Genomic DNA, 19,767 nt, shown 5'->3' on the forward strand with positions numbered 1-19,767 from the left:
CTCTTTTAATAGTGTCCTTTGGTACACAGAAGTTTTTACATCTTCTGGAGTTTATTTTACTTATTTTTCTCTTTTGTTATCTATGCTTTTGGTGCCATGGCCAGGAAATCATTGCCACACCCAATGTCATGAAGTTTTTCTCTATGATTTCTTCCAAAAGTTTAACAGTTTTAGCTCTTACATTTAGGTCCATGATCCATTTTGGGTTCGTGTTTTGTATATGTTGTGAGGTAAGGGTCTAACTTAATTCTTTGCATGTAAGTATGCAGTTTTTTTCAGCACCCTTCATTGAAAAGACTGTCTTTCCTTCACTGAATGGCATCCTTTTTGAAAATCATTTGATCATATATGTGAAGGAATGATTTTTGGATTCCCTATTCTATTTCATTGGTCTATATGTCTGTCCTTACTCCAGTGTCACACTGTTTTGAATATTATAGCTTTGTAGTAAGTCTTGAAATAAGGAAGTGTGAATTTTCTAATTTCGTTCTTCTTAAAGGTGAGCCTGGTGGTGGGTATTAAGGAGGGCACATATTGCATGGAGCACTGGTGTGGTGCACAAACAATGAATCTTGGAACACTGAAAAAGTAAAATAAAATAAAAAAAAATAAAGAGTGTGTTCACTACTTGGGGTACCTTGAAATCTCATGTAAATTTTAGGATGAGGTTTTCTATTTCTTAGAAAGACATCATTGGGATTTTGATAGGGATCACATTGAATCTCTTTGATAGGGATTTCTTTGGGCAATACCGCCATCTTAAGCATACTAAATCTTCCACAAACACAGGAGGTTTTCCCATTTATTTGTATCTTCTTTAATTTCTTTTGGTAAAATTTTGCAGTTTTCAGTGTACAAGTCTTTTCCACCTTGGTTGCTTTTATTCCTAAGTATTTTATTCTTTTGGATGTTATTGTAAACTTCCTTCTTAATCTTACTCCCAATGAGAGTAAAACTTGGATTTTAGACCCGTGTTAGGCTTCTGACCTATAGAACTTCAGCATAATAATTTGTGTTGGTTTAAGCCACTACATTTGTGGTGATTTGTGAAAGTAGCAATAGGAAACTAATACAGCTCACATCTATTGGATATCAGCTATGGATTAAGCAAAACACTAGGAACTTATCTGAATCTTTATAAAATTCTTCAAATTAAACCCATTTAACAAATAAGGAAACTGAATCTTGGAAACTTGTTCAAAATCACAGTTTGTTATTAGCAGTTATGAGATTTGAATCAGGTTCAATTAATAGATGCACTGACACTACCACAAAGTATGGAGAGTGATTAAAAAATCAGGACAGAATGAATATATCCAGGTCAATGACATTCTTCATACTTTTTCCTTACACACAGATTTCAGCTTAATTTTGTCAAGTATCTAAGAATTGGCTTTCAAATCAATTATGAGCCAAAAGCACATGGAGGTATTTTTAAAAATTATCTAACTTGATTGTCCATCTTATTCATAAAGTTTCTTGTTAAATGGTTTTCCCCCCAAAATCAAATCCAACTGTAAAAGACAAAGATTTGGTATCAACAAACTGGTTGCATCAGAAAGGACGAATACCCAACTTTTGTAGCAACATGGAAGGGACTGGAAGAGATTATGCTGAGTGAAATAAGTCAAGCAGAGAGAGTCAATTATCATATGGTTTCACTTATTTGTGGAGCATAACAAATAGCATGGAGGACATGGGGAGATAGAGAGGAGAAGGGAGTTGGGGGAAATTGGAAGGGGATTTTTTTACTAAGAAATTAGATAGATAGATAAATAAATACTTTAAAAAAATAAATAAATGACAGAATTTACAGATCCAAAATCTTTGCTCCTGGCCAGAATCTCCTTTGTTCTAGTGATAGCCTCTATTCAAAACATGTTTGGAGTTTTGTGTTTTGGAAATGTCTGTATCTTTTTTTTTTTTCAGCATAACAGTATTCATTATTTTTTCACCAAACCCAGTGCTCCATGCAATCCGTGCCATCTATAATACCCACCACCTGGTACCCCGACCTTCCATCCCCCACCCCTTCAAAACCCTCAGATTGTTTTTCAGAGTCCATAGTCTCTCATGATTCACCTCCCCTTCCAATTTACCCCAACCCCCTTCTCTCTAATTCCCCATGTCCTCCATGCTATTTGTTATGTTCCACAAATAAGTGAAACCATATGATAATTGACTCTCTTTGCTTGACTTATTTCACTCAGCATAATCTCTTCCAGTCCCTTCCATGTTGCTACAAAAGTTGGGTATTCGTCCTTTCTGATGGAGGCATAATACTCCATAGTGTATATGGACCACATCTTCCTTATCCATTCATCCGTTGAAGGGCATCTTGGTTCTTTCCACACTTTGGCGACTGTGGCCATTGCTGCTATAAACATTGGGGTACAGATGGCCCTTCTTTTCACTACATCTGTATCTTTGGGGTAAATACCCAGGAGTGCAGTGGCAGGGTCATAGGGAAGTTCTATTGTTAATATCTTGAGGAATCTCCACACTGTTTTCCAAAGTAGCTGCACCAACCTGCATTCCCACCAACAGTGTAAGAGGGTTCCCCTTTCTCCACATCCTCTCCAACACATGTTGTTTCCTGTTTTGTTAATTTTGGCCATTCTAAGTGGTGTAAGGTGGTATCTCAATGTGGTTTTAATTTGAATCTCTCTGAGGGCTAGTGATGATGAACATTTTTTCATGTGTCTGATAGCCATTTGTATGTCTTCATTGGAGAAGTGTCTGTCCATATCTTCTGCCCATTTTTTTTATATGATTGTCTGTTTTGTGTGTGTTGAGTTTGAGGAGTTCATTATAGATCCTGGATATCAACCTTTTGTCTGTACTGTCATTTGCAAATATCTTCCCCCATTCCGTGGGTTGCTTGTCTTTGTTTTCTTGACTGTTTCCTTTGCTGTGCAGAAGCTTTTGATCTTGATGAAGTCCCAAAAGTTCATCTTCATTTTTGTTTCCTTTTCCTTTGGAGACATATCTTGAAAGAAGTTGCTGTGGCTGATATCGAAGGGATTACTGCCTATGTTCTCCTCTAGGATTCTAGTGGATTCCTGTCTCACATTGAGGTCTTTTATCCATTTTGAGTTTATCTTTGTGTACGGTGTAAGAGAATGGTTGAGTTTCATTCTTCTACATATAGCTGGCCAGTTTTCCCAGCACCATTTATTGAAGAGACTGTCTTTTTTCCACTGTATATTTTTTCCTGTTTTGTCGAAGTTTATTTGACCATAGAGTTGAGAGTCCATATCTGGGCTCTCTACTCTGTTCCACTGGTCTATGTGTCTGTTTTTATGCCAGTACCATGCTGTCTTGGTGATCACAGCTTTGTAGTAAAGCTTGAATTCGGGTAGCATGATACCCCCAGTTTTATTTTTGTTTTTCAACATTTCCTTAGCGATTCGGGGTCTCTTCTGATTCCATACAAATTGTTGGATTATTTGCTCCAGCTCTTTGAAGAATACTGGTGGAATTTTGATCAGAATAGCATTAAAATTATAGATTGCTCTAGGCAGTATAGACATTTTAACAATGTTTATTCTTCCAATCTAAGAACATGGAATGGTCTTCCATCTATTTGTGTCTTCTTCAATTTCTTTCATGAGTGTTCTGTAGTTCCTTGAGTACAGATCCTTTACCTCTTTGGTTAGGTTTATTCCCAGGTATCTTATGGTTCTTGGTGCTATAGTAAATGGAATCGATTCTCTAATTTCCCTTTCTGTATTTTCATTGTTAGTGTATAAGAAAGCCACTGATTTCTGTACATTGACTTTGTATCCTGGCACGTTGCTGAATTGCTATGCTGAAAAAAAAAAAAACAAAAAGATACAGACATTTCCAAAACACAAAATTCCAAACATGTTTTGAATAGAGACCATCACTAGAACAAAGGAGATTCTGGCCAGAAGCAAAGATTTTGGATCTATAAATTCTGTCATTTATTTATTTATTTCTTAAAAAAATATTTATTTATCTATTTATTTATTTTCAGCGTAACAGTATTCATTATTTTCGCACCACACCATGCAATCCGTGCTCCATGCAATCCGTGCTCTCTAATACCCACCACCTGGTTCCCCCATCCTCCCACCCCCTGCCCCTTCAAAACCCTCAGATTGTTTGTCAGAGTCCATAGTCTCTCGAGGTTCACCTCCCCTTCCAATTTTCCTCAACTCCCTTCTCCTCTCCATCTCCCCTTGTCCTCCATGCTATTTGTTATGCTCCACAAATAAGTGAAACCATAATTGACTCTCTCTGCTTCACTTATTTCACTCAGCATAATCTCTTCCAGTCCCGTCCATGTTGCTACAAAAGTTGGGTATTCATCCTTTTTGATGGAGACATAATACTCCATAGTGTATATGGACCACATCTTCCTTATCTATTCGTCTGTTGAAGGGCATCTTGGTTCTTTCCACACTTTGGCGACCGTGGCCATTGCTGCCATAAACATTGGGGTTCAGATGGTCCTTCTTTTCACTACATCTGTATCCTTGGGGTAAATACCCAGGAGTGCAATTGCAGGGTCATAGGGAAGCTCTATTTTTAATTTCTTGAGGAATCTCCACACTGTTTTCCAAAGTAGCTGCACCAACTTGCATTCCCACCAACAGTGTAAGAGGGTTCCCCTTTCTCCACATCCTCTCCAACACACATTGTTTCCTGTCTTGCTAATTTTGGCCATTCTAACTGGTGTAAGGTGGTATCTCAATGTGGTTTTAATTTGAATCTCCCTGATGGCTAGTGATGATGAACATCTTTTCATGTGTCTGATAGCCATTTGTATGTCTTCATTGGAGAAGTGTCTGTCCATATCTTCTGCCCATTTTTTATATGATTGTCTGTTTTGTGTGTGTTGAGTTTGTGGAGTTCTTTATGAATCCTGGATATCAACCTTTTGTCTGTACTGTCATTTGCAAATATCTTCTCCCATTCCGTGGGTTGCTTGTCTTTGTTTTCTTGACTGTTTCCTTTGCTGTGCAGAAGCTTTTGATCTTGATGAAGTCCCAAAAGTTCATCTTCATTTTTGTTTCCTTTTCCTTTGGAGACATATCTTGAAAGAAGTTGCTGTGGCTGATATCGAAGAGGTTACTGCCTATGGTCTCCTTTAGGAATCTGATGGATTCCTGTCTCACATTGAGGTCTTTTATCCATTTTGAGTTTATCTTTGTGTACGGTGTAAGAGAATGGTTGAGTTTCATTCTTCTACATATAGCTGGCCAGTTTCCCCAGCACCATTTATTGAAGAGACTGTCTTTTTTCCACTGTATATTTTTTCCTGTTTTGTCGAAGATTGTTTGATCATAGAGTTGAGGGTCCATATCTGGGCTCTCTACTCTGTCATGCTCTTGGATCAGAAGAATAAACATTGTTAAAAATGTCTATACTGCCTAGAGAAATCTATACTTTTAATGCCATTCCGATCAAAATTCCGCCGGTATTTTTCAAAGAGCTGGAGGAAATAATCCAAACATTTGTATGGAATCAGAAGAGACCCCGAATCACTAAGAAAATGTTGAAAAACAAAAATAAAACTGGAGGCATCACGTTACCCGATTTCAAGCTTTACTACAAAGTTGTGATCACCAAGACAGCATGGTACTGGCATAAAAACAGACACATAGACCAGTGGAACAGAGTAGAGAGCCCAAATATGTCATTTTTTTTTTCAAAACAGAAAACGGAATCCCTGTAGCTGAACTGTAATTTTGCAAGTAAATGTATTCTACATTCCCTTAAATACTTCCATGTGGCTTTTAAATTGTTTCCTGGTACTCTGTCATCATCATCATAATGATGACAGATTTTCTCCATCTTGGTGGTACTCTGGAATCACCTGGGAACTTAAAAAAAAGAAGCTAAAGCCTGAGTTTGCCCTTAGAGAATCTGATTTAATTGGTCTGGGATGTAGGCTGGCTGCTGTGGGTTTTCTTATTTATTTTATTTTATTTTTTTTCTTTTTTCTTTCTTTCTTTTTTTTTTTTAAAGATTTTATTTATTTATTTGACAGAGAGAGATCACAAGTAGGCAGAGAGGCAGGCAGAGAGAGAGAGGAGGAAGCAGACTCCCTGCTGAGCAGAGAGCCCGATGCGGGACTCGATCCCAGGACCCTGAGATCATGACCTGAGCCGAAGGCAGCGGCTTAACCCACTGAGCCACCCAGGCGCCCTTTATTTTATTTTTTAAATTTAAATTCAATGAGCCAACATATAAGTACATCATTAGTTTCAGATGTAGGGGTCAATAATTTATCAGTTGCATATAACTCCCAGTGCTCTTCACATCATGTGACCTCCTTAATGCTCATCATACAGTTAGCCCTATCCCTGCACCCACCTCCCCTCCAGCAACCTGTTTGTTTCCTGGAGTTAAGAGTTCTCAAACTCAACACACACAAAACAAATAACCATATAAAAAATGGGCAGAAGATATAAACAGACACTTCTCCAATGAAGACATACAAATGGCTATCAGACACATGAAAAGATGTTCATCATCACTAGCCATCAGGGAGATTCAAATTAAAACCACATTGAGATACCACCTTACACCAGTTAGAATGGCCAAAATTAGCAAGACAGGAAACAATGTGTGTTGGAGAGGATGTGGAGAAAGGGGAACCCTCTTACACTGTTGGTGGGAATGCAAGTTGGTGCAGCTACTTTGGAAAACAGTGTGGAGATTCCTCAAGAAATTAAAAATAGAGCTTCCCTATGACCCTGCAATTGCACTCCTGGGTATTTGCCCCAAAGATACAGATATAGTGAAAAGAAGGACCATCTGAACCCCAATGTTTATAGCAGCAATGGCCACGGTCGCCAAAGTGTGGAAAGAACCAAGATGCCCTTCAACAGACGAATAGATAAGGAAGATGTGGTCCATATACACTATGGAGTATTATGTCTCCATCAGAAAGGACGAATACCCAACTTTTGTAGCAACATGAACGGGACTGGAAGAGATTATGCTGAGTGAAATAAGTGAAGCAGAGAGAGTCAATTATGGTTTCACTTATTTGTGGAGCATAACAAATAACAAATAACATGGAGGACATAGGGAGATGGAGAGAAGGGAGATGAGGGAAATTGGAAGGGGAGGTGAACCATGAGAGACTATGGACTCTGAAAAACAATCTGAGGGTTTTGAAGGGGCGGCGGTGGGAGGTTGGGGAAGCCAAGTGGTGGGTGTTATGGAGGGCACGTATTGCATGGAGCACTGAGTGCGGTGCATAAAAAATGAATTCTGTTACGCTGAAAAGAAATTAGTTAAAAAAATAAAAAAAAAGAAATTAAAAAAAAGAGTTTGTCATGGTTTGTCTCCCTCTCTGCTCTCTTCCCATTCAGTTTTCTCTCTCTTCCCTTATAATTCTCTGCACTGTTTCTTATATTCCACATATGAGTGAAATCATATGATAATGGTCTTTCTCCAGTTCATTTATTTGACTCATCATAATACCCTCCAGTTCCATCCATGTTGATGTAAATGGTAAGTATTCATCCTTTCTGATAGCTGAGTAGTATTCTGTTGTATATACAAACCAATTCTTCTTTGTCCACTGTTGAAGGACATCTTGGTTGTTTCCGTAGTTTGGCTATTGTGGACATTGCTGCTATGAACACTGGGGTGCAGTGGGAGTTTAAAAATCTCTACTGGCACTACTCTACTTTAATCACCAGTTGTGACCCACTTGCCAGAAGTAGGGTTCTAGTTCTCACTTACCTTCTCATCAGTTCTGTGTCCTTGGACAAGACATGTAACTTCTCTGAGCCTCAGTTTCCCCAAAGTGGAGGTAACAATATCTTCTCTGCCTGTATTATACATTTGCTAAGAGGATTGTGGAAGACTGTGTTTATGGAAAAACTTTGCAAGCCAGATATTTTTATTAGGATTATAATTTTGATTATTGATGACTTAACATTAGATAAACTTCTTAAAAATAGAAAAGCATGGTCATTTTTGTTGTTGTTTCATGCCCAACAGTAGAATTTGTATACCATCCTGTTGTCTTTTACATCAGTTTCTTTCTTTAAGTCCCTTACCTAGCTCTGGAGTATATATTCTACATAATATTATTTGATACTTTTTGGCTCCACCCCCATCTTCTGATAGGGCCCCAGGCCCATCTCATTTGCATTTCCAGTGCTCTTTTGTGATCTATTTAATTGGCTCTTGGCTGTCCTGGTCTGAACTCTTAGCCCACCGGGATTATCATTCTCAGATACTTGACCCATCCCCAAGTTTATGTCCTGAAAATTTTGGTTGATTCTTTTCCTGAAAATTCTTATTTGTTATGGGTATAGCTAGGGCTTTTTTTTTTTTTTTTGCATCCTTATGTCTGTGGTCAGAGTCATTGTTTGAGTGCTTTGAGGCCTGAGTTTGCTGTCAGGATCTCTAGGAAGAGCAGGGCTGTCAAGGAATGTACAGCATTTCTCTCTGTAAAAGCCCATCTCATTACTTCCAGGAGGCACGCCTCATCACAAGCTTGTGGGATTTGTCACTTTTTAATCTCCAGTTTACTGAGGAGCAAAGCAACATGCAGGAAGCCTAGGTGTGTCTTCCTGTTCGTGCTCAGAGCTGGCATTGGAATTCATGAGCTACCTCTGTTTTCTTCCAGTTCTCATGTTGTGCCACATCCTGGCCTACACCAGTGTCCTAGCTCTCTACTTCACAATGAGGTGCAATGGGCCCAGCAGACTTGAGTCTACTTACTTGTGTCCTTTTAGACTTTACTTTCTTCTCAGATTCTTGATATCTGATACATGGTGACAATAATGGCATTGAAACATCCAGAGTTTGGTGTGAAGATGGAATTTTATATGTGAAAGGTCCTAGTAGACTACCTGAGGAGGAAGTGACATATTGCTATTCATTTCTTTCCTGCCTCACCATCTGGTCCTCAGTTTTCTTCTCCATAAATTCAGGTCTTTCTATCTCTAGAGTTCTTTGATTCTTAGGAAATAGATTCTACTTCTGAGATGAGTTTCATCGTGCTAAAAGTTCAGGGTAAGGCAAGTAGGCTTTCTCTGGCATTCTAAATCACCTTAGGTCATGCCATTGTGCATTTTGATTTTTTTAGATGCTAGGAAAAGGCAATCTAATTTCTAATCTGGACATAGCAACCAATCATGCAAAAGGATAGCCTTTGCCTGTGAAGAAAAGGAAATAAGTATAATTTGGTTTTGGTTCAAGCTGGGTGAGAGAGGCCTTTGGGCAGAGAGGACTTTGGAAGACTGATGAACTTGGGGGGTCGGGTGGGAACAGGGCCCTAGTAGGACAGAAACAAAAACTATAAAGAGAGGGGCAAGGGGAAGAAAGGAATCTAAGATTTCCTTCCCCTCACAAAATCAGAGAAACTTCTGTGTCAAATGTTTGCACTGTGTTTAGGTATTCAGGGTCAGAAATTAGACAGTGAATTATTCAAATCCCAGCTCTGCCACTTATTGGCTGTCTCTTGGGAAAATCCTGAGCCTTTCCCAATCTCTTAATTTATCTGTAAAATGGGAATAATTTTATAGGCCAATCTTACAGGCTTGTTGGGAGGGTCAAATGAGAAATGTACTACAGCACTTAGTGCCTTGTTTGGCATAGAATAAGTATTCATGAAGTGGTAAGTAACATGGTCAGCATCACCAAAACCACCACCATTATTATTATGGATGTTAGCACAGAAACACACTGGGGGAGTCCCCAGTAGATTCAGTGGAATCCATTTCAAGGCCAGTGCAAGAAAGGGGGCTTTCATGGCAATACAACCCTGTGTAGAGAACATGTCCTCCTCAAGAACCACCCCAAATAAGATAACCAAATCCATAAGATCAGTAACTTTTCAGCGAATGTAGGGACAATGGGCCCTCTATTAACTTCCTACTCCGGCCACCAAGTTAATGTTAAAATTTGCATTTTTATTGACTAATTCATGAATATAGTTCTGTGCCCCTAGTGTTTGCAAGGTAAGTGAGTGAAGTTTTATCACCATTGGGCTGGCATGGGCTGTTTGTCCAGGTGTCTGCTTAACAGAATTGGATTTTCAGAAAATTCTACATCTGAGCCATCTGGGCCAACAGTAAGGAGAAAGATTATGGAAATGATCATCACTCCCACCCCCATCTATATTCACACACAATATTACACACACACACACACACACACACATATGATTTTAATTACTTATTAGGAAGAGAGAGAGAGGGGGACAATGACAGGGGAACAATAGGTTGAGGGAGAAGTAGGCTCCCCAGTGAGCAGGGAGCCTGATGCAGGACTTGATCCCAGGACCCTAGGATAGTGACTCAAGCCAAAGGCAGACACTTAACCGACTGAACCACCTAGGTGTCCCCACACACAATATATTACTTACATTTTACAACAAAACTATGAGGTGGGGAGCATATTACTACTTAAACTTAAGAAATGAAGAGAATGAGTCGAAAAGGGGAACTCACTATTCTGAACTCACATGATCAGTAAGAATGTGAACTCAGGTAGGTTAGCTTCAAATGTGTGATTTTCTGTTACTTTCATACTTCCTTTGAAATCTGGACACAATGTTCATAAATTGCTTATATGATGTTGTACAAATAATTTTTGGGGGACTTCTGTCTGAGCCCAAGATTTTGTTTCTGTGTAGAAGGAAGGACAGAGAAAATGACAAGGAATAGAAGGTGAGATGAGGAAGGCTACTTCATTAAGATCCTTTACCGGGCAATAGGGAGACTCCCAAGAGTTTAGAGGTGTCCAAGGGTCTCTGATCCCAGAGGTAATATAGAGGTGCATGCTCATCAGAGATGGTGCCCACTTCTTAGGGACGACAGAGTGAAGGTGCATTCTCATGGGTTGTGACTTGTTCTGGGAACATCTCATGTGGGTAGAGTTACACCCCTAGGGATATACAATGCTCTCAGAAAGAGGATTAGCACTAGGGATAAGGTGAGAGAAATTTCCAGAGACTTTGAGATAAGGTCACCATAGACACAAAGATAACTCTGAGCTCCTCATTCTGGTTTACCATTTTGTTGAGCCTGAAGTATTATGCTTTATGTTTATGCTTCAACGTTGCCACTTGAACTCTCTGTGGACTATTCCAGGCATAATTTATTTCTAGATATTTATTCTCTTTCTCATCTTTAGGGAGATTGTTGTTTCAGTACAGATTGATAAACTTCTTCTCTAAAGGGCCAGATCATAAATATTTTAGGCTTTGCAAACTGTATGGTTTCTGTTACACTATTCAACTTTGCCATTGTAGGCCAAAAGCAGCCACAGATAATACCTAATGAACGTAGGTGTATGCTATGTTCATTTATTTAGAAAAGAAAGGGAGCAGGCTGATGGTGGTGGCAGGATGGTGGGCCCTAGGTTGCTGATCTCTGCTTCAGTGTTATTCTACCCATTTTAGCCAGTTTCACTTCTCAGCCATGAACAATCCATTATTTTCAATCTCCATGTATTGATAAATTCCTTAAGTCCCAGTTAATACTCTCATGAGTGGCTAATACAGGACAAGTTTCTGCTATGAAGTCAAGTTGAACCAAACACTGAGGAATGGGTAGGCCTGGGGAAAAAGGGCCACCTGGAAGACCGTTCTCTCCAGACTCTTTCCAGGGAATTAGTGGCAGAACCTCATGGGCAAGGAGTCCCAAACAACTCCACCCCATGTCCCTGGATCTCCTCCCTTCTGAGTAATGGGGAGACCATTTGGGTTTGTGATTATTCTGTCTCCTTTGAAGCCATCTGATGAAACTCTGATTTCACCAACCACTAGCACCCAGGAAGAACTGGTGTGACACAAGCCAAATGGAATAATTTTATGGGTTGAGGGGACTCTTTGGAGGCATCTAACTAGCATATTTTGGAGAAAAAATTAGCTGAAGCATTAGGAAGGGAAACTATGCTGTATGCCAACACCCACCCACCAATCAGGGTATAAAAGGACCATGGAGGAAGGAGAGACTCAAACTTCACCACATCCACCTGTGTTAGCTTACCTGCTCTCCATCACCTCACCCTGCACCATGCCTTACAACTGCTGCCTGCCCAATGTGAGCTGCCGCTCCACCTGCTGCTCCCGGCCCTGCGTGCCCCCCAGCTGCCACACCTGCACCCTGCCCGGAGCCTGCAACATCCCCGCCAATGTGGGCAACTGCGGCTGGTTCTGTGAGGGCTCCTTCAATGGCAGCGAGAAGGAGACCATGCAGTTCCTGAACGACCGTCTGGCCAGCTACCTGGAGAAGGTGCGCCAGCTGGAGCGGGAGAACGCGGAGCTGGAGAGCCGCATCCGGGAGTGGTGCCAGCAGCAGGTGCCCTTCGTGTGTCCCAGCTACCAGTCCTACTTCCGGACCATCGAGGAGCTCCAGCAGAAGGTGAGGGGGTCTTCTGTGGGGGTGCAACAGCATCTGACTGTCTTTGAGCAATAAGACCTTCTCAAGTTCAAGTGGCCCTCACAGTAGAATCTTGCTTTCAGATTCTGTGTGCCAAGTCTGAGAACGCCAGGCTGGTGGTGCAGATCGACAATGCCAAGTTGGCCTCTGATGACTTCAGAACCAAGTATGTTGAGAATTTCAGGCTATGTGACCTCTAAGGCCCCTATGGCTCTCTCATGGTCCTGTGAGACTAACATTTCCTGGAAGGGAAGAGGCAGCCATTTCACCCTTTTCATTTCTCTTCTCAAGCCTGGATTTGTATAAAACCATTTTTTAACAGAAATCTATACACTGCATGCTCTTCAGTTTATAATAGTCTTTCTGGAAGATTTTCTCAAACTCCCAAATTTGGACGACATGAACTATTCTTGGAGAATGGATTGGCTCTTGGGGGATAGTGGTAAATTAACCAAAAAAATTGAGAGAAGAATTAGAGACTCCATTTAATGAATCCCTGTGGGAACCTTCTAGTGTTAGGGTGAATCAGGGAGGGTCCTCTCCAGTCTCTCTGTGCAGAGCTTGAGGGAAACATGGGAGAAAAGAGGAAGAAAACTGCACTAGCTCAAAGAGATTGAGACCAGCCCATCTATAAGACACACAGTGGGATGGGATTCTTTCCTACCTCATCCTCCCACTCTGATCTGCGTGTGCAGGTACCACACGGAGCTGGGCTTGAGGCAGCTTGTGGAGTCAGACATCAACGGCCTCCGTAGGATCCTGGACGAGCTGACCCTGTGCAAGTCTGACCTGGAGGCCCAGGTGGAGTCCCTGAGGGAGGAGCTGCTGAGTCTCAAGAGTACCCATGAAGAGGTAAGAGGAAAAGGAATAAAAGGAGACTTCAGAGCCACGCTGTTAGCATTGGCAACCAAGAGACAACTGACATCAGGCTTCTTGGGTTGGGACCCTTCTCTGAAGAGGTCAAGGTCAGCCAGTGAGTGAATCATGATGCTATACCATAGCATGGAGTGAGGTGGGTTGCTTATTCTCAAGCATCTGGATGAGGGTTGGGCAGTGTTGGAGATGCTGAGGAAGGGCAGCCATTTATTGAGCCCTGCTCTCTCCTTGTCACTGTTAGTTTCTGAATTAGTTAGAGAGATGGAAGAAAAAAGAGAAATAAGACATGCCCCTCTCTTCAATGAGCTCCCAGTCTAGTCTGGGGAGATGTCCATGTAAAGACAACGATACAAGGCAGGGAGAGGACAAGCAGCATATTCAAGGAGTAATCCAGTCTAACTGGAAAGAGATAAGGAACCCTTCTTAGAGGCATGTCTTGGGAAAGAGGAGGAATTCACACTGGGGTGTTTCCATCTGGGGGAAGAGGCTGAGCAAAGACACAGAGGTGCTAGAGCATATATATTGAGTTTGGCCCATGGTCTGATATGGCTGGGCATATAGGGATGTGAGGTGAAATGAGGTAGGACCTGCATATACCAGGGGGTTTGGATTTAATCTTATTGGATATGTGAGCTTCTTTAAGGTTTTTGGGAAAGAAATTGATGTGATCCCTACTTGGGTTTATTCTCACATCATATTTGCGTCAGTCCTGGGGATAGATCAGGATATCCCCTTCAGTGCATTTTTTGTTGTACATACTTTCCTACAGTAGGAAGGTAGACAGTAGATCCATTTATGTGGCTCATTCATTCTTCTTCTTCCATCAGGAAGTCAACACCCTGCGCTGCCAGATTGGAGACCGTCTCAATGTGGAGGTGGATGCAGCCCCCACTGTGGACCTGAACCGTGTGCTTAACGAGACCAGGAGTCAGTATGAGGCCCTGGTGGAGACCAACCGCAGGGATGTGGAGGAATGGTTCACCACCCAGGTGGGCATCTCAGCACTTGGCCACGCGGAACCCCTTGGCCCCTTGGGGCCCTTGAGGCAGGTCTGACCCTGTCTTCTCCCCTGTGCTGTTTCAGACTGAGGAGCTGAACAAGCAGGTGGTGTCCAGCTCAGAGCAGCTGCAGTCCTGCCAGGCAGAGATCATTGAGCTGAGACGCACAGTCAACGCCCTGGAGATCGAGCTGCAGGCCCAGCACAACCTGGTGGGTACTGTTCAGTCCTCCTGGTGACCAGTGTAAGATTGGGGAACCCTAGTCAGCAGAAGCCTTGTGAAGCCTGGGGCTTCTCTGGAACCCCATGGAGAAGCTCCCTGAGGAGCGGCTCTGTGACCTGCCTTATGTTCCCCATGCAGAGGGACTCTCTGGAGAACACGCTGACAGAGACCGAGGCCCGCTACAGCTCCCAGCTGTCCCAGGTGCAGTGCATGATCACCAACGTGGAGTCCCAGCTGGCTGAGATCAGGTGTGACCTGGAGCGGCAGAACCAGGAGTACCAGGTGCTGTTGGACGTCAAGGCCCGGCTGGAGTGCGAGATCAACACGTACCGGGGCCTGCTGGAGAGTGAGGACTGCAAGTGAGTGGAGGCAAAGGAGGCATGTAGTCCCATGTGGTGGGACTACAAGACATTGTGGGCATACACATGTGGGTCACATTTTCAACTCACAGAACATGCATTTATAGAGAATTTACTACGTGACAGTTACGTAGAAATTGAAGGTCAAAGGTGAAGGGCATACATCCCCTGCCTCAGGGGACTAATAATGGAGAAGTGGGGGTGGAGAGATTGTTACAACAATAACTGCTGGGTAAGGCGTATTGTGTTAGTTCCATGAAAGCTCAAGAGCACAAGAACAATTTTGTGCCTCAGCACAAAGTCTTCTTAGATGGGGATAAAGATTTGATAACAATCAAATTTGATTCCAACTATCTCCAACCACTGAGGCTTCATGAGTTGTTTCATTAAGCACCTAGGGCTCTTTCCACAATCATCCCCAATCCATTTTAAACCTCTGTCCTCCCAGGCTCCCCTGCAACCCATGTGCCACCACCAACGCTTGCGGCAATTCCTGTGGGTCCTGTGGCAACTGTCAAACGCGTTGCTCTTAATTTAAGAACTTGCATCCTTTTTGAAGACGACAATGAAGCCATTCAGATCAAGCACAGGAAAAGTCCTTAGGTTTTGCCTTTGTTGGAGCTCAGCTGCCAGTTAGAAGCCTACCCACACCAAATGTGATATTTCTAGACATAGAAATGCTTTCCAGATTCAACAAGCAAAGACACACATCATTAACTTCCAATATCTGGAAAATCCCTTCCTATTGAAGATCGAATATCTTTGTTTCTGAAGATGATCAGCTCCCTGTAATCTGAGCTCCAGGTATTACTTTTAGGGCATTTCCTGTATGTATTGTGTTTCCTGCTTTTCTTGCTTCTTTGGTATTCTCTGGAATGCAAGGAAGCTACTTCATTTACTTCCCAATAAACTTTATTTCTCTGGCATAGTAAATGTGTTTCTCATTCATATTTATGTACTGTAAAGAACTTGCGTTGCTGTTTCATAAAAATACCTCTTTGTTAGGAAGAAATGGGTTAAAAGACTGACCCCAACCATTATATTCCAATGGTAAATACTGATGGGGAAAGGGATCTATCCTCCTGGGAGGCTACCACCAAGGAGAGACCATGCAGAAACCCTGACCTCCAGCACTCATGACCATCTTGCCTTGGTTGCAGGGTCCTAGGTAATACTGAGAGTCTTCCCCAAACCTCATCGCTCTCCCATTGTCACCTTCATTACTTAGGGGTCAATTCTCTGCTCCCCTTCCTCCTAAAGTACTTAAAGACCAGCTTCTGTAGAAACTGCTCAAAGAGAAGCAGTCCAACTTCTCTCCTTTCAGCTTGTCAACTGTACCTGCATCACCAATATGGATACCTGTCTTTCCTTCAAAATGTACCTTCAGTGATTTCCATAAACCCACATACTCTGGGCGCTCTTGTTATACCTCCTACTACTTGTTCTCCAGCCCCGGATTAGCCTGATTTTTCCTTTCTGTTGCCACTGGAGGAAATACCTAGATCCTCTGCCGTGTTTCTTTTTCTCCTTCCCTGTTCGGTGAGAACTAGGATCTCTACACTGATGACTCCCAAAGCTCTCTAGCTCAAGTCCTGGGTCTTGCCCATAGGACAGTTTGACTTGGTGTTATGTTGCCATTTCACATTTAATTAGACTCCAACTTATCTTTGCCAGACTGGTTCCTTTTGTTACCCACTTGTTATACCCAACACTTTGTAATCCAAAGACCCTTTAAATGCGGGCAAGTGTATCTCCTTACCTGCCTCTTTTTAAGTTTACTCATTCCTCTAGGTCTTTAAAAATAGGTCTATAATGTTCTCCTGTAACTTCTGTATTACTTTATTTCCTATAATTTTAAGAAAGACCAGTGTTCATGGTCTCCCTCCACAGATATTAATACTACCCCCACTTGACTCATATCTGAATTATTAAAGCTCTCAATTCTTTTGGCCACCATCTCAATTCTTCATTTAATTCAATTTAATTCTTCATTTAACGTACAGAACTGCAACCAACCATCTCCTCTGTGTTTCACTACAGTGTAGAGCACTGAGAACACTGTGAGACCCAGTCCTAGCCCACAGAATGTTCATAGTCTAGAGTGGAAAAGACAAAGAGATAACTGTGCTACAGACAAACATCAATGTGGCTCTAGAAAGGTGTAAATGAAGAATGATGAATTTCTGCTGTGTGAGAGAAAGACTATATTTCATTTCTATACTTTGAAGTGTAAGAGAGTAGTAAAAAGAGTCTCTAATAAGAGATAGAGCTCAATCAGGGCTGTGAAAACTCAATAATTCTGTCCATAAAAATATCGTCTGCCTGTCCTACAAGAAACTGTAACTTCACCCAATTAAAGCCTAGTGTTAACCATAGAATACTGTAAGAGAAATAAAGGAATAGTAACACTAATAAGTATTCATGAGAAGGTTATTAAAACTTTAAATACTTCCCTTGTTCTGACTTCAATCAATGAGTATTATATGATATTAGCATAATTCTGAAATAAAGTTTGATGGGCTCTGTTTAAACAGATGAGTGTGTGCAGGTATGACAAGAGGGAAAGTTTTCATGACCATGAGCTTTGCCTAGTGAGGAGGTGGGGAAGCAGGAAGTATATCTAGAGCTCGACAGAACAATTTCTAGCTGGAGCAAACCATAAATATTGTGGTGGAAAATGAAACTGCAAAGTAGTCACAGATGACCATATCTGGGGGTGCTTTTCATTGTTATCTGTGCGATTTGTTTGTAAGGAAGTTTAGCATATGTTCTGTCATGCAGCTATGTATGGGTTGGGTCATGATGGGTCCCAGAAAGTGGGCTGGGGTGGGAGAAAAGGAAGAACAGTTGGGAGGCTGCTGAGAGACAATAGGGCTGAGATGGGAGGAGAGTGGAAGGCTGAGGGAGGGGTGGATTTTAGAGGCACAGCCCAGGAGGTGGAAGCTGATTAGAGGTAGAACAATGGAAGGAGAAGGAAGGAAACTAGTACTGATTAAATACCTACTTTGGGTCAACATGAGGGATGTTTTTGAGCCTGAGAAAATGAAACACCAGTGGGGTTCCAGTGAAGAGAGCTGGAAGAGAATGACTGGATTTGGGAGAGATGTCAGAGAGTTACCTAAACAGAAACGATCAGTAAGAGCTGTAGGGGTTGAGAAAAGGGCACAGGGTTTGAAACATGGCGGACGACGTGGACCAGCAACAAACCACCAACACCGTAGAAGAGCCCCTGGATCTCATCAGGCTCAGCCTGGATGAGCGAATTTATGTGAAAATGAGAAATGACAGAGAGCTTCGAGGCAGATTACATGCTTATGATCAGCATTTAAACATGATATTGGGAGATGTGGAAGAAACTGTGACTACTATAGAAATTGATGAGGAAACATATGAAGAGATATATAAATCAACAAAACGGAATATTCCGATGCTTTTTGTCAGGGGAGATGGTGTTGTACTAGTTGCCCCTCCATTAAGAGTTGGCTGAAACAAAGAATTTATCGTGTCTGGAATATAGGAGTTTTTGTATGATTGCCTCTTTAAATGTAGAAGACATTCAAAAGAGAAACCTGCGTAAATTTTGATATTAAGAAGTGACCAAGGATTCTTCCACTCCTGAAATGAGTTGATTTACAGATAACTCAAAAATTCTGCACGCTAACGGGCATTTAAATTTGTTTTCCAATGCTTTCAATAAATGTGATCGCCAAGATGCAAAAAAAAAAAAAAAAAAAAAAAAAAAAAAAAGAGCTGTAGGGGTTGTTAAGACTGTCAACGGGGATGATGTTAGACTAGTGATAACATTGGGAAGCACTTGGCGAAAGGATAGAGTGCCCTCAGTCTCTCCAAAGTCTCTGACATGAGGTTCCTCCTTGGTTTGGCCCAGTCCCCAGGGATGGAGGTGACATTTGGTTATAAACAGTTGGAGTGGGAAGCAGCTGAAGCAACACAGAAGTCAAAAGAAGTCGAAGTTTTGATGAGGGGATGGTCAATGACATCTTTCTCATGAATCCTCATTAGTGTTACTGTTCCTTATTTATTCCACTTACAGTATTCTATGATTTATACTAGGCTTTAATTAGGTGAAGATACTATCTCTCTTGAAGGGTCAGGAATATTGAGGATTCAGACAAGTCAGTGTACATAGCAATAGGGAGATTGCTGGTCACCACAGAGAGAGCAGGGTCTATGGGATACAGGGGGAAGAAGGCATATTTCAGTGGCTCTTTCACATCTGTTTCAGATCACCATCTTGATAGTAAACTTAATGCAAATGTTCAACACAACTTATTCATACTAAATATGAAGCTTACTTTGCTTTATCCTCTGTGTAACTCTTAAAATGTTTTGGCATCTGCTCTTCCCTTTGATCTATAGAGCAGTCACATAAACAGGTTTTTATCCCTTCTCTGAGTGGTTCCCAGATCTAGCTTTCCCAGATGACTAGGACTATTAAGTTATATTGTCTTGGATTGTTTCATGTTCTTCTTGACTCCTCTATTCTAGACTGGGTAGAGTTAAAGACATACTGATGAACTTTGCATTTTTCTGATTTGGCTTGGTTCCTGAAGACCTCCAAACTCTATTCCCATTGACAGTTGAAGCCTGAGCATAAGAAACAATGGCAGCTCTAGAGAGGATTTGAGTAATGAGCACTGAGTCCTATTTTGGGGTGCTTGTACCTCTCTTTGCTCAGCCCATATTATTATTGACCTGGCTCATTCTCCATGTCCTCTCCTGCTTGTCCTTCATTAGAAATGTTGTTTGAACATCTTCCCAAAGCCAAACCCATTGATTTATTTCCTGGATCACCACCATAATATCTCCCCTCAATGTGGTAAGTCTGGGTGATTGATAAATTGGCAACAGACACCTTTATGGAACAGTCCATGGAAGACCTGTATCTTGTTCTCATAAGCAGCTCTA

General features: G+C 41.7%; 2 protein-coding genes across 2 annotated transcripts; both read left to right on the plus strand.

The window, feature by feature from the left end:
• The first annotated feature begins 12,005 nt into the window (after nucleotides 1–12,005).
• LOC122907603 (keratin, type I cuticular Ha1-like) lies at nucleotides 12,006–15,374 on the plus strand. The gene is made up of 7 exons (XM_044250415.1): nucleotides 12,006–12,368; nucleotides 12,470–12,552; nucleotides 13,082–13,238; nucleotides 14,090–14,251; nucleotides 14,346–14,471; nucleotides 14,621–14,841; nucleotides 15,290–15,374. Exons 1-7 carry the CDS (start codon nucleotides 12,021–12,023, stop codon nucleotides 15,372–15,374), a joined length of 1,182 nt encoding a protein of 393 aa, XP_044106350.1. The 5' UTR covers nucleotides 12,006–12,020.
• A 2,631-nt stretch (nucleotides 15,375–18,005) lies between these two features.
• LOC122907604 (U6 snRNA-associated Sm-like protein LSm3) lies at nucleotides 18,006–18,560 on the plus strand. The gene has a single exon (XM_044250416.1). It carries the CDS (start codon nucleotides 18,020–18,022, stop codon nucleotides 18,326–18,328), a length of 309 nt encoding a protein of 102 aa, XP_044106351.1. The 5' UTR covers nucleotides 18,006–18,019; the 3' UTR covers nucleotides 18,329–18,560.
• Nucleotides 18,561–19,767: the final 1,207 nt, after the last annotated feature.

This window comes from Neovison vison, chromosome 5 (genome assembly GCF_020171115.1).
Source record: "Neovison vison isolate M4711 chromosome 5, ASM_NN_V1, whole genome shotgun sequence".
NCBI classification, from domain to species: Eukaryota; Metazoa; Chordata; class Mammalia; order Carnivora; family Mustelidae; genus Neogale; species Neogale vison.

Bases quoted from the DNA above. Each gene is read 5' to 3' on its own strand.
- LOC122907603 (XM_044250415.1), top strand. From the start codon at position 12,021: ATGCCTTACAACTGCTGCCTGCCCAATGTGAGCTGCCGCTCCACCTGC. The intron at 13,239-14,089 runs GTAAGAGGAAAA...TTCTTCCATCAG, and splicing joins TCAAGAGTACCCATGAAGAG to GAAGTCAACACCCTGCGCTG. The intron at 14,252-14,345 runs GTGGGCATCTCA...GTGCTGTTTCAG, and splicing joins AGGAATGGTTCACCACCCAG to ACTGAGGAGCTGAACAAGCA.
- LOC122907604 (XM_044250416.1), top strand. From the start codon at position 18,020: ATGGCGGACGACGTGGACCAGCAACAAACCACCAACACCGTAGAAGAG.